The sequence below is a fragment of the Branchiostoma lanceolatum genome, chromosome 8 (genome assembly GCF_035083965.1).
Source record: "Branchiostoma lanceolatum isolate klBraLanc5 chromosome 8, klBraLanc5.hap2, whole genome shotgun sequence".
NCBI lineage: Eukaryota > Metazoa > Chordata > Leptocardii > Amphioxiformes > Branchiostomatidae > Branchiostoma > Branchiostoma lanceolatum.
Window position 1 is genome coordinate 2,479,897 of NC_089729.1, and position 14,632 is coordinate 2,494,528.

The 14,632-nt window shown below is 42.0% G+C and overlaps 1 protein-coding gene across 1 annotated transcript; it reads right to left on the minus strand.

The window, feature by feature from the left end:
- Positions 1-376: 376 nt before the first annotated feature.
- LOC136439649 (polycystin-1-like protein 2) lies at positions 377-14,572 on the minus strand. Its single transcript, XM_066435126.1, has 19 exons — positions 14,426-14,572; positions 13,821-13,911; positions 12,844-13,004; positions 12,335-12,577; positions 11,051-11,537; positions 10,365-10,513; positions 9,652-9,876; positions 9,052-9,216; positions 8,760-8,920; positions 8,298-8,476; positions 7,454-7,944; positions 7,038-7,167; positions 6,505-6,746; positions 6,062-6,236; positions 5,146-5,823; positions 4,720-4,972; positions 4,280-4,557; positions 3,765-3,861; positions 377-3,584 (listed from the first exon to the last, which is right to left on the minus strand). The coding sequence occupies exons 1-19, from the start codon at positions 14,555-14,557 to the stop codon at positions 2,504-2,506; spliced, it is 5,418 nt and encodes a 1,805-aa protein (XP_066291223.1). The 5' UTR covers positions 14,558-14,572; the 3' UTR covers positions 377-2,503.
- Between the last annotated feature and the right edge of the window lie 60 nt (positions 14,573-14,632).

Genomic DNA, 14,632 nt, shown 5'->3' on the forward strand with positions numbered 1-14,632 from the left:
TACATTTAGTCCTTGAATCCTCATCTTGCAGTAATTTCGCATGGAGTAAGGGGGCGCTATTTCCATGTCCATAAGTCGCAGAGTTTCTCCCCCTGTATATTTAGGGTTTCAGTGCCATTCTATGACAGATAAATGATCTGAAATCTGGTAAAGTGGAACTTTCGCAGATGGGGAAGACTCGATTTTGCATAGGGATATTTTTTTAAGAGCCCAATTTAGGATTATTTTTTATAGAAATTTGGTGATTCTGGAATAGTCCATTGCCCATTTTTGCAAAGGGTTGATTTGGAAGAGGCTATTTTCTACATGGGGAGAGGGAGTGAAAAGTGATGAGTGTTTTATATGCTCGCTTACATACAAGAAAGACACATTCGAATCAGCAAATCAATCAACCTTTATTCAAATCAAAATGTCGGACAAATATATCGCTTTATAATTTTGCTGTATATCATAGTCATTTTGAAGTAGTCTTTTAGTTTCTAGAAGAATCTTCCTCTCATGTCGCCAAAATGTTTTCTTGTGAATTTTGTGTAATGTGACAACATTTGTCAAATATTGAGACATGTTTGTAGACATGTTAGGCCATGTTGATTTGATTATATGGATGACATCAACTGGGAACCCCAAAGCTGATGCGAGTGTGCGAATAAAAAAAGGTTTGGCAAAAAAAAAGTTACCTTAATTCATTATGAAATCTACGTGGTCAGGAAGGTTGAACAAATGAGTAAACATACAAAGTGTGGTATACCAAATAATATTTTCTTAATTTTTGTTCTTTCATATCATCTTTGACTTAGGAATTGACCTTGGTCCAAAACTTTTCCTTCTTTTTTTGGAAACGGACGAAAATTGATGCGCGCACGGATGTCATCCATATAATCAAAGCAACATGGCCTTACTAACCCCGGAAATAAATGCAACTTTTTTTTCTGAGCAGACCATTTTGAAATGTGACCTGAATTGATATGAATCTTGTCCCTGGGTCTTATAACAATTTTTGGTCTGTTATCAGATAAGGCCGCACCATTCTAATTTGTTGGTCCTCGGATTTTTTCAGAAAAAATATGGAGAGATAATGCGAAAAAACTTTTTTGCAAAAAGGCTGGGTTGAGGATAGGCGTTAGCATAATACGGCTACTAGTTAACTTTTCTGCTTGAAAAAACATTCTATGGCAGACAACCACTCATCACGGTACTACTATTGCACAGTAGATGCACCTTTTTGTTGAAAATTTTTACTGCAATGATAAATCTACCCACATGGTAAAGGCCCTGGAAAATTGATGAATAGCTTTATAGTGATGTAGTGAGTAAGATTTGCTGGATGCAGGGGAGGTGTGGTGAAGTTTTCTTTTCAAATTAGGAAAAATAGATGGGGGCAATTCCGACAACCAACCAATTGAATAAGTGTGGCATAATGTTACAAATTTTGTACTTTCTTGCTGATTTTTTAATGCTTCTACTCTACAAGATTCCATGCAATTTAATCAAGCACATGCAATATTTTCAAGCAGTAGTTTTTCTACCGTACCAAAATCTTGGTGACACAAGTGACATGTCAAGGGCTTTATATAGTGTCCTTAGATTATGCATATATACAATTCATTAATATTTGTTATGTAGTTTCATTTGTTATAAATTCTAAAACACAAACAGAACAGCCAAAACTGACATTCTAGGCAGTCCAAAGGAATTTTTTCCCAAAAACATTTTCTACTTTTAATATTTTTGTTACTAATCCTGTGAACAATGTAACCGGCTCTCTTTTTCTTCTGAGCAGCCCATTTTAAAGTGTAAACTGAATCGATATGAGACTCTAAATGGAAACTTTTTTCTTCTGGTGTTTTGAACAATTTTTGGCCTGTTATCACATGATGTTACAAATGCTAATTTTCTCTTCCTATCAAGCTTTCAGGCAATTCTGATTAAGCACACGCAATATTTACAAGCAGTAGTTTTTCTTCATGGCCAAAATCTTATGACACAAGTAACATATTCGTTCAACTTGATATTTACTGATATAGTGATAGTTTCTTTGTTAAGCAAAACTGCCTTTTTGTCGGCAGCCAAAAATACAACAAAACAAGTCCTCAAAAGTTCTTACTATTTCTAATCAAAGACATTAAATACAATTTGTAACATTGTAACATTATCTGACATGATGATAAAACTATTGATTAAGTATCTGTAAAATCTAAACAAAGGCAAATTTACTTAACAAGTCCTTTCAAATTTTCATGATCTGAGGACAGACTGAAGTGGACACAATTCCTATAGATCCTAGACTAAATCCCTAATATCAAAAAATATTAAATGAATACACACAAAAAATTGAACAGTAATGGTGTTGCAATCAGTCTAACACTTTGATGACTCTGTGACCTGCCCACTTTTCCATCCTAGAGTGCTTTTGTTTCTTTACTTCCATCAGGAGAACATTCAGTTATGCATGATTTTACATGTCAATCAGTACAGTCCTCTCTACGCTGCAGTGAAGACTTTTTTACACAGCGCAGTCTCCACATGTCCACGTGCCGTCACTGGGAGGGCTGACTGGCAGGCAGCTGACGTGAAAGATCCTCTGGCATGCCTCGCACCTCTGCATCCTTCCCAGACGCTTCCCCTGCTTGCAGTGGCAGACCAGTGTGATTCGCTGTACCTTGGTTCGACCTTCCTTCTTTCTGGTGCTAGACAGACGTGGAAACGGTGTGAGGTTCCCTTGTTTGAAGCACGTCTTCAGATGGCTCCTCATCTTCCTGTTGTTATACAAAACCCCGCTCACGTCTTGCCCCTCTGCGATGTCCACTGCCCAGGCGATGGCGAACAGCCCACAATCCAAGACGTTCCTCTGATGCTGTACGTCCAGTAAGAAGACGGTCAGGGTGTTCCTTGTTTGGTCAGCAAACGCGGCGTAGGACTGGTAAAGCTGGGTCTGCAGCGATGGGGTCATGGGGACACTGAGGCTGTCATACAGGCACACCTTTCCGTCTGTGTAAGACGACAGAACCCAGTGCTGATGATTGTTGTGGTGGATTTGTAGCCCCTTTCCTGTCATCTTCACAAACCCGTCGTCACAGAGACCAACTGCAGGCCCCTCCAGCCCTTGGAGTGTTGGGTACTGGCGGCGGAGCAGCATCTGGGCAGCCTGGATGTGGTCGTCTGTCAGCATCTGGTGGTATATCAGAGCCATCTCGTTATAAACGCTCAACTTGACACTTGGCCACTCCACCTTATGCTCCTCAGTGTGACGAACAAGAACGTTCAGAGCGAAAGACACTTTCCTGGTTGACTTCTTGTCACTTTTTTCTAGCTTGGAAAGAATGGACTTCATTTTTACGACTTGGTTGGTTTGGTGGTTTTCTGGGGTGTCCTCTAATTTTGACGGGGACCTGGATGCCACCACCACAGGCGCCTTGTTCTCGGAGTGGGTTGCTTGACTTCCGTTGTCTGTGCAGTTGTCCGAGGAGGCAGGGCGAACCTTGATGACGCGGTGGCGAACATGAAGTTCCACTGCTGCAGCATCGGGAACATCTTTGACAGTCGGGACAAACTCAGGCTCTGCGGGAAGGTCCGCATCCTTCATCCTGTGAGGATAGAAATGTAGTTGTAGTTTCTTTATTATACAACTATCACTTTCAAGTTTTAAGGCTATTCTTAGTAGTCACAACTACTGTACTGTAAAGTTCCAGTAGCAGGGGGATCATTTCATGCAGCTTCAAGGGCATCAGGCTTAAGCAGTATTTCTTGTAAGATGTTGTACTTACTTGAGGTTGAAGAGCGACTCTCTCTTCAGCCACAGTTTCTCCACTGTAATCTCCACGCCGATCAGGCTTTCATGAAGAATGGCCATAGAGTCATCATCTGGGCCGATGTAAATGTTTTAGTAAGTTTTTTTTATTGTATATTTCCATATGAAATAGATAAACAAATCATCCAATAACAACAATGATCTACAAAAATTGTCAAGCCCATGGCCAGCTGGCAAGGGGCAGAGGAAACAAAGGGACTTAAGGAGGGGTGTTCTAAAGACAGGACAGGGATTAACTTTGGACCTTTATACTGCTGCCCATCCTGTCATACTTGCATTACAGCTCAGTGATGGAGCAAAGGTCCTGGTTCAGGTCCCAAATCCACACTTTAAATACTAATACTACAGTAATGTTCCAGTAATAAAGTACATATGTCAGTAGCCACAGAAACAACAGAATCAACACCCAAAAGATGATAGACATCCTTGGTTGGATGTGCACTGTCTATCTGTGAAATGACACGACGCTACCTGTGACTGGCACTTTCCAGAAGCCGAAGAAGGCCGTGAAGCGTTCCCACAACCCCTGGATGAAGTACTGGTCCTCTTCAGGCATGTCATGGTTCCGCACATCCGGGAGAGCGCTGTCGATGATCGCCATGGCGATGTTCATCAGCACGAGGAAGATTAAGGAAATGAAAGCGAAGAAGTAGATAGGGCCAAGAATAGGAGCAGCCTCCTTGAGCTGATAATAGTAAAAATTTCCAAGAGACATCTGGAACAGTGTGGAGAAGGACTTGCTGATGGTGCTGAAAAAGAAGCATGAATTGTCAAAATTTATCATATGATTGTAACGGTGACCTAAACTGTTCTACTTTCAAGCACTTTTGTAAAAAAAAAATGGAAATCATCAAATTGAATTCTTTTTAACCTAGAAGATTTCACACAAATAGAACAACATATTTCCTTACCTGTACTCTGTCACAGTTAGGCCGAACATGAGATAAGCGTAGACGCCAAAAGCTGAGAGCCAGAAGAAGAAGTAGAGGATGAAGGAACAGAACTCCCCCGCCATCCCTCGAAACACGGACATCAGCTTGGAGAGGAACGGGTTGAACCTCACCAGCTGGAGGAGCTTCATCATGTTGACAAACGTCAGGAAGGCCAGAAACCAGCCATACACCAAGCTGATGTTCACAGCAGATCGGAAATGGTGGACTAGATCTTTGAGAGAAGTGTAATACATATCATCAATAAAAGTATAGTGTTAAATAAATTAAATATTAACCTTGTAATACAGTCAGTGTGACAATTTTGCATGTTTTTAAATATTGAGTATGTTGAAGTGAAATTTTTTTGTAATTAGTGTAACATTTTAGCACAAATGTGTTACACACCTTTCCCTTCCTTGATCGCCATCAGAGCCTTGGAGCTGTACATTATCTTAAAGCCGTACAAGGCAATGATGGTGAATGCCAAGATGAAATTGAAGATTTCGACAATATTCCACGGCTCCTTCAGGTAGGCCAAGCCGGCTGCGCGTGCAGTTTTCCCCTCTGTCCACAGTGTGTAAAGGAGAATGATGACGTAAACGATTTCCAGCAGGACGTAGATGTACCCGATCGTCCCCGGCCGTTGATGAAGTCGGAAGGTGTGCACGTGATGATGGGAGAAAACTCCGGCCGTCTCGGAGAATTCGAACACCATCGTCACTGATGTGAACAGATCCAGGTTTCCGTTGTAGAGCACGGCTTCCAAGAAGATGACCCTTGTGCGCTTGTCGATCCAACGGTGGGCCTTCAGCTCTGCTAGGATGCTGCGCATCTCGTCTGCTGATTTTCCCAGGTGCAGACCGAAGCCGTCTCCCCAGTACTGCGTGGTCACACCGTAGATGGGGAGACTGGGGTAGGCGCTGGGGAGGTGGATCCATCCAGGGGCTTCTGATTCCATCGCTGATGTATTCCTGACCCTTTTCCATCCCTTCTCAAATGCCCCGGTCTCCTTGGTGTGCTCATCATATGCTGATGAACATTCGTCAAATAAGTGCTGCATTGTCACAGGCACCGTGCACAGCCCTAAGATGACAGGAGAAGGAAACATGAAAAGTCAGTCACATAGTTTGCATTTTGCTGTTTTGGTCTTCCCTTCACTTTGTAGGCTTCTTTTAAAGTAGATTTTTCATGAATCCTAAGATCATGATCATTTGACTTTCTGGAATGTTTACAATATGTGTCCTCTGGTATGGTAATACAGAAAATTGTAGCATGTCGTGTTAGCCCAAAGCAAGCGTTCCGTGAAAGTAGCTCTTCCTACCTGTCTGAACTCGACCTTGGATCAGGCTAGGTGGGTAGACCAGGACCGACTGCATGTCAGCCGTGAAGCTCTTGTCCTGCCAGCGGGGCTTGTCACCTTTGTAGGAAGTCTCCGGGTAGAAGTTCCCCAGAGCGGTCTCGTACAGCCAGGACCAGAAGGTTAGAGGATCATTTACCTGTGGAGAAATGAAGCCTTGTGATATAGTTGTACTGAAAAATAACAATTGTCTGGAGATTTCTCATAATGATTTATAAATTCAAATGGTGCACACTGAAACTATGTTCTAATTACCCGATGTGAGAAGTTAAGTGTCAACATAAAGGCCCTTCCACTGGTTTAAAATGTTTGTCTCACAAATGCAATGATTTAATGATCAGATGGCACTGTACCTAGGCAAGGATCTAAAGACCTTCCAGAGCAAGGATCTAGTATAATGAACTTACCTCGTCCATCGACTGCACAAAGGTGTTGGCTATGCTCTGTGTCTGATAGAAACCCTCTGTGGTGTTGTGGTGCTCGTTAGCAATACTGATGACAATCAGGAGGCAACAGCAGAACCACATGATGTCCCAAAAGGTGTTCACAACTCTCCTGTCCCTGAGCTGCCTCATTCTCGCTTGTTTGATGTTGGCAAGGGATGTCATCGAAAGTTGTTCCATCTTCCTCCTCATGCGAAATGCATCGGCTGTAGTTAGCATATAAAAAAATATCAATAGAGTCACATGCATATACGCTCTGTATTTGTTAGAAAAGTGGAAAACCCCACCACCTGAATAATATACAAACTGATGCAAGAGGAAATGTCAACTCAATTCACAAAACAGGGTGTGGAACTAGGAGAACACTCACACGGGGTTTCTTTCACCATCTAATAAGTAGTTTCTAATCTTGTAGTAACATGTGCATCTATTAGTCTAAATCTTCATGGTAATGACATATAATGCTGTTTTCTACAAACATGTGTGCTAAAACTTACAGCTGAAGCGTGCCTTTTGTGCAGACACTGTCCTGGCATCAATGGAAACGGGGCCCCGCTTCTCTTCAAAAATCTTCTGGACGGCTTGCGGCTTGCGAATGGATGAAGTCAAGATTGTGAGGAGCAATATCTGAAAGACAAAAGCATTGCTTGTTAGGATTTCTGAAAACATTGTTTACATAATATCATTGAGCGAAAATGAAACAGTAGCTGAAGATGCATATGGCAATATGATCCTTAGGATGTGGTTTGTATACAACATGTTCTGAGGAAGTCAGGTATCATCAAACAACATTGTGCATGGATGTTAGTAACAGGTACATGTAGCAACTGCAACTGTAACAAACATGTAACGATGTTATATAACAATGATATCTTTTAATATCTAGACAATTCAACAAATAGCATGTCCTTACCTTTGCTGGTTGCATGAGGAACATGTCCACCAGAAAGGTGGTGAAGTACGCTGACAGCCACCTCTCGGACTTGTCCTTGCCCCACATCAGACTGTACAGCGCGGTGAAGACAGCTGACCCCACGGCAGACAGCACCACCAGCACCCAGGCCACGTACTTGCACCAGTGCGGCAGGCGCTTGGCTGGTCCTTGCTGGGCGGGTGCCTCAGCTGGGCCGCCTGTCTCCACATCTCGGACCCTCCGGTCGCCCTTGTTGCTGGGCCGGCTGTACTGGAACAGCAGGACTATGGCCATGATGACGGGAAGGCAGGTAATGCTAGTCATGACCCCCGTGTAGACTCCATTCAGGGTGAAGGAGAACGGCCCCAGGCTGATGGCCTGCACAACCTGGGTTCCTATTTCTTCCCTCAGCCACATGGCGCTGGACACCATGGACATGAGGAGGAGACTCAGGCAGCAGCCGAGCCTCTCGCTGCGGGTGAACGCACTATCTTTAAAGGAAACAAATGGAGACATTTCATCAAAACAAGTTGGTCTTAATAATAAAGAATGAGAGCAACGTATTCGATCATATACAGCAAGCAAATGGCATTCATCCATGTAAAATACAACTTCTACTATCAGTGGCATTTCAAACATATCTTCTGATATGGACTCCCTGGGGTCTTCAATGATAAAGATATCAAGCTGCAGATACTTGGATACTTTATTCAGTCCATTATCTAACATACAAGATTTGTAAGCAGTTAATCTTCCTGGACATAAAACATACAAACCTAAGACATACAAACTCCATCTTAAACAGCTAGTACCGTAAAACTTAAGGAAGCAAAACTAACGTTACCTTCAGGCATGATAGCGACAGACAGGAAGAGGTGTTCCTCTGCCAGATTACTCCGCAGACTTGCTGGGAACAGGAACCCGAAGGATCGCAGGTCCTGCTCAGTGGCGACAGGAAAGGTCTTCACCACCTGCCCGTCTCCGCGGTCGGCTGCCAGCCACTCGCCGCAGAAGAAATAGAACCTGTAGTTCCAAAAAAGGAAAAAGAAATATTACTCGCACTGTCAGCTGTCAGGTTCTGAAACAAAAAACAATGATAGAAACACACCTCATATTTTTCTACAGGTCAGCAATTGGGGGTTGAATAATTGTAAAGCTTCTTTCCACGAAGGACATTCAAAATTTATGTTCTAAACATCAAGTATACAGCTACTCTACATGGTGTGTAAACAGCATTATAAACTAAGCTACGGAACAGATTGATACGATAAATCTAGACAGTCAAGGAAAGCTCTAGGGAACTCACAATTTGCCTGAGGTGAGATCCTGCACTGCTGCTCTGTCCACGTTCCACGATGCACGGCCCCCCTCCCCACTGTTGTCGTGCATGAGCTGCAGCAGCTCCACGTTACCCAGCTGTTCTGCTGTGCTGAAGGTCAGGGTCACCTGGCTGCTCTGGGTGAAAACCTAAACAACAACAAAAATCCCACATGTTAGGACCTGCCATTGAGGATTGTAGTCAAAAAAAATATTCAGTGGAAAGTTGGGTGAAGAAATTATTATTAGGAGTTGAGTCAGTGCCAAATTTGATGTCCAACCTTCTCTGTGATGTCGACCACTCGCACATCGGAGTTTGCTGCAGCTCCGAACAGCTTGAAGGACAGGGTGGACTCTGTCCCAGCATGCTTAGCAGCACCTGTCCAGATGAGCAGGCGGTACAGGCAGCCGTTCTGAAGGTTGTCCAACTTCACAGCGTGATGTAACTGTAACAATGTGTGAAGACAATTATCATTAGAACATGAATGTTCACATACATATTCCTGTCCCTGACGTCTCGCAATAGATACAATTATAGTCTTACTGAAGCTAAAGATATCTTTTTAGATACTGCAGGTACATTGGAAATTGTTTAGATCAAAATCTTTGTTCAATTAGTAATACACATCTTGTCCATGTCAGCAAGGCTAGGCCTTTGTGACAGCCATTGCCTAGTTGGGCAGCCCTATGTATGTCTGTCACTACCAAACTAATCAATAAATATCAATCTATTGAATAAACATCAATACTGAAGAAAAGATTTGCCAAAATATCCATTATGAAATAAAAGTCCACAGAGTGAAGATTTAATGGCTACAAATGACCATTATACATGCTCACTTTTATTGGCCAGATATGATTGATTGATGAGAACTACTTACCATCCTTTTTCCTCTACGCTCAGCAATTGTGACCACGGCTGTTGTGGAAAAGTAGAGACAGAGCGCCGCAATGATGGCTGCCACAACGGCAACGTTGTCCACCAAGTCACTGAAGTTCAACTCTCCGAAGTCGAACGTGTTCGGCGGGGTGGCGAAGTCACTTCCGAAGGCCGTCAGATGGTTGCAGTGACAGACGGTGCTGGAAATGGTGGACTGCTTGCTTATCTGTGGAAAGTAGTCAAGAAACATGTTGTAATCACATTTTGCTGGTACAACCACTGGTCATTAAACTATATCAAAACAAACATTTAGTCCCTGGCCTAACATCAGAAGGAGTGGCCTGTAACATTTAGTCCCTCTGGTCAAGACACTCTGGTCAAAGATTTATAATTACTCCAGACCTGTAACTATCTAACTATCGCACATAGCTGTCCATGAATATGAATCAGCTAATCTTGAATTGCTTTTACTGGCCAGGCATAACATCAGACACAAACACTGTACCAGGTTCTGTAATAAAAAGGGCACTCTGCTTAATGTTTTTATGTACAGATTGTGAACAATCATTATGTGACAAAAATCTGCTGTTATATACACCAAGGCAAGGACATTTTACTGCAAAACAGCCATAGTTTTTACTTTTTTACATTTTCAGGTAACAATTGTGAATACTACAAGTGAAGTTCTCCTGAAACAATGGGAATTGTACCCACCGTGCAGCCGTCAGTGCTCCAGTCTTCCTGGGTCTCGCTCCAGTAGACGCAGCTCAAACGGGCCCACTGAATCTGGTAGGCGTAGAAGTCATCGGCATGTGACTCCTTCACGTCATCTTTTTTCTCAAAGTCACATTCGGTCACTGGTCCTGAAAAAAAGGAAGTTTATGACAGAGCTGAGAAGTGTGCAACTACTCGGATATCACCGGTGACTCCTGTTGTCAACATCACAAGACAGTATAATTATGATGTATAAGCTTTCAACAGGGCTGAGAAGTGTACAACTACTAGCCTAAGGATTTTGCCAGTACAAGACAGTATATGATGTATTTTTCTTATGGAGATCCCAAATAAAGAAACAAAGAAACAAAGAAACAAACAAACAAACAAACAAACAAACAAACAAACAAACATCAAAACAGTGGAAGGGGCTCATGAAAATATTAGGCACACTTATTATGAATGAGACTTGACATTTATATCACACTGATGTCCATGTAGAATACCAAATGCTTAAAATCTCAAATACAGGCATTCCTTCACAACAAAAGAGAGGATACCACAAAACATACTTTAGTTTTAGTGTATCAGATGAAGCGTGGACAAGACAACCCCACTGCAACTGGTACTCACATTTACCTTTTGTATTTGTAGCATTAAACAACTGTTACATGAAAAATACTCACCACGTATTTGGACCTTAATGTAGTAGTTCACAGGACCATCCTCTCCCGAGACGAACATCGTCGCCTCTCTCTTCTCTGTGTCTTCATCGCCACTCAGAGTCTTCATCAAGGCACACTCCTCGGGTAGGACGTACGTCTCCATGGATACGTTGTAGTTTTGGTCGTCAGGGCGGCCGCCGTACCTTCCTGAAATTCCATACACCACACTTCTATTCAGTGGGGTGATGGTGACCAGGAATCCTTCTGCGGTGTTGGTGAGGTTCAGCAAATGGTAGCTTGAACTCTTGTTTCCTGGGGCAGGGAAGGTGATGGTTGTTGTCGCTGGTTTGTTTCCAGAGCCGCCCGGAATGGTGATGTTGAAGTCTTCAGTCAGGTTGTTGAAGGCCACGGGGATGTTGTTCTGTTGGAGTGACAGTTCCATGACAGACGAGCGTGCCTGGTGCTCCCCGCGCCCCCAGGTAAATGGGTTCTGTACAAACTGCGTCAACTGCAAAAATAACAGAATCAAAAGTTCATTTGATTGTGTCCAGTATCATTCTGTCATTTGCCCATTCCAATACTGTAACAGGAACTTCCGAAAATAATTTCATCAGTTTGGTAGAACATATTGATATTGGAGATTCTTTGTACACACCCGAAACGTTAGCAGGTGAGATTTTGACGTTTTGACGATTGTTTTTGGTGAGATTTTGACGTTGCGGTTTTGACATTTTGGGATTGTATTTTCGCCACAAAAGTGCCACCTACATTGGCTACTTATAGCGGCGAGAAGCAGTACTCAAGTCAGAAGCTCTGAAGAAGGAGTCTGACAGACAGTCAGCAGTTGAGATTACCTGGTTGTGTACAAAGAATCTCCAATATCCTAGATGTACATGTAACAGGAACTGTAATCTGGATTTCTGTACCTGAGGCAATTTCAAGTCAACCACAATAAACATGATGTTAAGTTGTGATCCAACCACTAAAGGAAAATGCAATAATCACAACTGGATGTAAAGTATTCTTATTAAAAATAACTCCACCAATTGAAAAATGAAAGTAAATTAAGAATAGGTAAAAAAAATTAACACAAACAATCAGTGTGAAAAGACAGACAGAAACAATCTTCAGAACAATCTTCAACACTGATATTATCACAGATACTGTATAGTAAAAAAGGAAAAAATAAGGATCATTTGATAACCAGGACATGACATAAAATATATGGAAGCACATCTGTGATGGTAGTAACAATCAGTGCTAAACGTTCCACCAACACTAAGGTATTCACGGATCAAATCATACCTTAATAGCGACGTTGTGCGGTGTATAGTCAGGGAAGAGCGCTGCTTTAGACGGAACATGGAAGCTCCCACCCTCCGTCTGCACAACCTGGCCTCCAAACTGGTCGCCCCGGACCTTCTGGGCACGCAGCGCGATGCCGCCCCTCTTGATGGTTACCGGCGGGGCTCCTAGCCTCATGGCGCTGATGATGGCGTTGTACAGACCGTCCAGGACCCGGTGGCTTTCCTGGACAAGTCTTTGTTTCTGTACGTAACCGATATCAAGGACGTTGCGATGAGTTACTTTGAAATTTGCTCCTGAGCAGTTCTTTCCTCCATAACATGAGACATTAAAGGGGCATGTTGTGATTGGAACCCCTTTAAGTCACGATCCAGGGTAAAAGATGAACTACAACAAAAATTCAACAAAATCTAGTCATAAAAAAGCATTGAAAAATTCAACAAATGTAGTCATTAGCATTAAACAAACTAATTAAGTATTATAATAATCATTGAATGACTTTTTGTTACCTTAGCTTGGTTCTTCTGCTCCTTCTCTTCTGCCTTTTCAAGTCGCTCCTTTGGAGAGAGACTCTGGTCTTCCTCCTCGAGATCAGGTGCAGGCTTCCCATCATCCTCCTCATCATCTCTTTCTGGTTCCTCAAGCAGAGAACCCACAGACTCCAACAGAGCTGTTACAGTAGGACAGAAGCAAATGTTATCAATTTTAAAGTGATATTAAGCATTAAGTGATTAACACTAAGCGACACTCTTACTAAGAAAAACAGAAAACCAGGAATGTGGAGAAAATTGGTTGGCGGATCTTCTGTGGTGGATGTGAAATTCATAAGCACTAATTCGTGATTGATATAACAATAACTGCAGAATGATGAGAACTGCATGCACACACTGTGTTCTTATGGACCATACAAAATTAAGATGCAGACCTAAAATTACAATTGATTTTACAGCAAACTATTCTACAGTGTAGTGTACTGTGACATTTGACAATAAATAGATAAGATTAACTATTTTACACATTGACAATCACTTTGGGACAATCTCTGACACTGCTTAATAAATTGTTACAGCTGACAAATTAATTCAATACTATTGTTTATTTTTTCATCCTCTAAGGTTTAACTTGATTTGATTCACTCTGAATTTGTGTGATGTGCCAATGTTTGTTACATGTTTGAAGTCTTCCTTCCAGGAAACATTGTACAATGTTAGAAGTATATTATTCATGAACATCTAGATTTTGGCTTAGTAAGTAATCCAACAAAGTACAATTTAGCATCATGGTAAAACTGGAATGTCAGTGTCCTAAAATACATTCCAGTTTTACCATGATGCTAAATTGTACTTTGTTGGATTAGTTACTAAGCCAAAATCTAGATTTCAAAAGGACAAATCCCTACCATTACCACTGTAACCGGAAACACAGGTTTTTTTTTTCTTCTGAGGCCTTACAGGTAGTGCTGTGTGCCTGATGACATTGTACTTACATCCTCCCACAGACTCGACAGTCGACGGGTCAGACATGTCCAGTTGGTCCAGGTTGCTGGTGATGGACTTCAGAACATCAACGGCCATGTCCTATAGGATAAGTATGAATATTTGATAACTGTTTAAGGTCTGTTTTTAAGTGCAAGCTTTGAAAGCAACATTTTGTTGCTCAACCAGCTAATGCATGCAGATATGCAAAAATGCTGTGCAGGTCAAGAAATAAAATTCAATGCATTTGTGATAGAAAAATGAGCACAGTCATGAAGAAACCTTTTTTGACAAAAGAGTTTGACAACACAGGCAAAATGATTTTCTTCTGAATCAGTACATTCAAGTATCAGAAAATGATTATAGCCATTTGCATGACCTGCCAGCCCTTCCAAGCTTGCTTGCCAATGTTGATATTGAAAAAATCTAGTATGTAAATTTAAAGCAGACTAATAAAGTCAAAGACTCATGCAATGCATAACATGATAGGCACATATAGACAAAGCAGAATCTTGTTTTCTGCACAGCTGCAAGCATGAAATGAGTAGTCATGTCATAGGTGTAGGTGAGGAGTCAAACGGTTCGGCTTTACAAAAATCCCATCAGCGACTTTTACCTTATCCTCCTGTGGAATGCCAGGACAGGACTTAATGACAAGCGATGATAACTCAGCGAGCTTTTGCACACGTTGCGGCGTCTGGGCCAGACCCGTTTCAGACACCAATGTTTTAATTGCCTTCCTGCACATCTACATGTACAACAACGGATAACAAGATTGAACACCTTATCCTGGTCCAAACTCCATAAAACGTCCCCATGTTTC

Coding starts and splice junctions, on each gene's coding strand:
- LOC136439649 (XM_066435126.1), bottom strand. CDS start 14,557: ATGTGCAGGAAGGCAATTAAAACATTGGTGTCTGAAACGGGTCTGGCC. Junction 5,824..6,061: donor CCAAGGTCGAGTTCAGACAG/GTAGGAAGAGCT, acceptor CTGTCATCTTAG/GGCTGTGCACGGTGCCTGTG. Junction 3,585..3,764: donor GAGTCGCTCTTCAACCTCAA/GTAAGTACAACA, acceptor CTATCCTCACAG/GATGAAGGATGCGGACCTTC.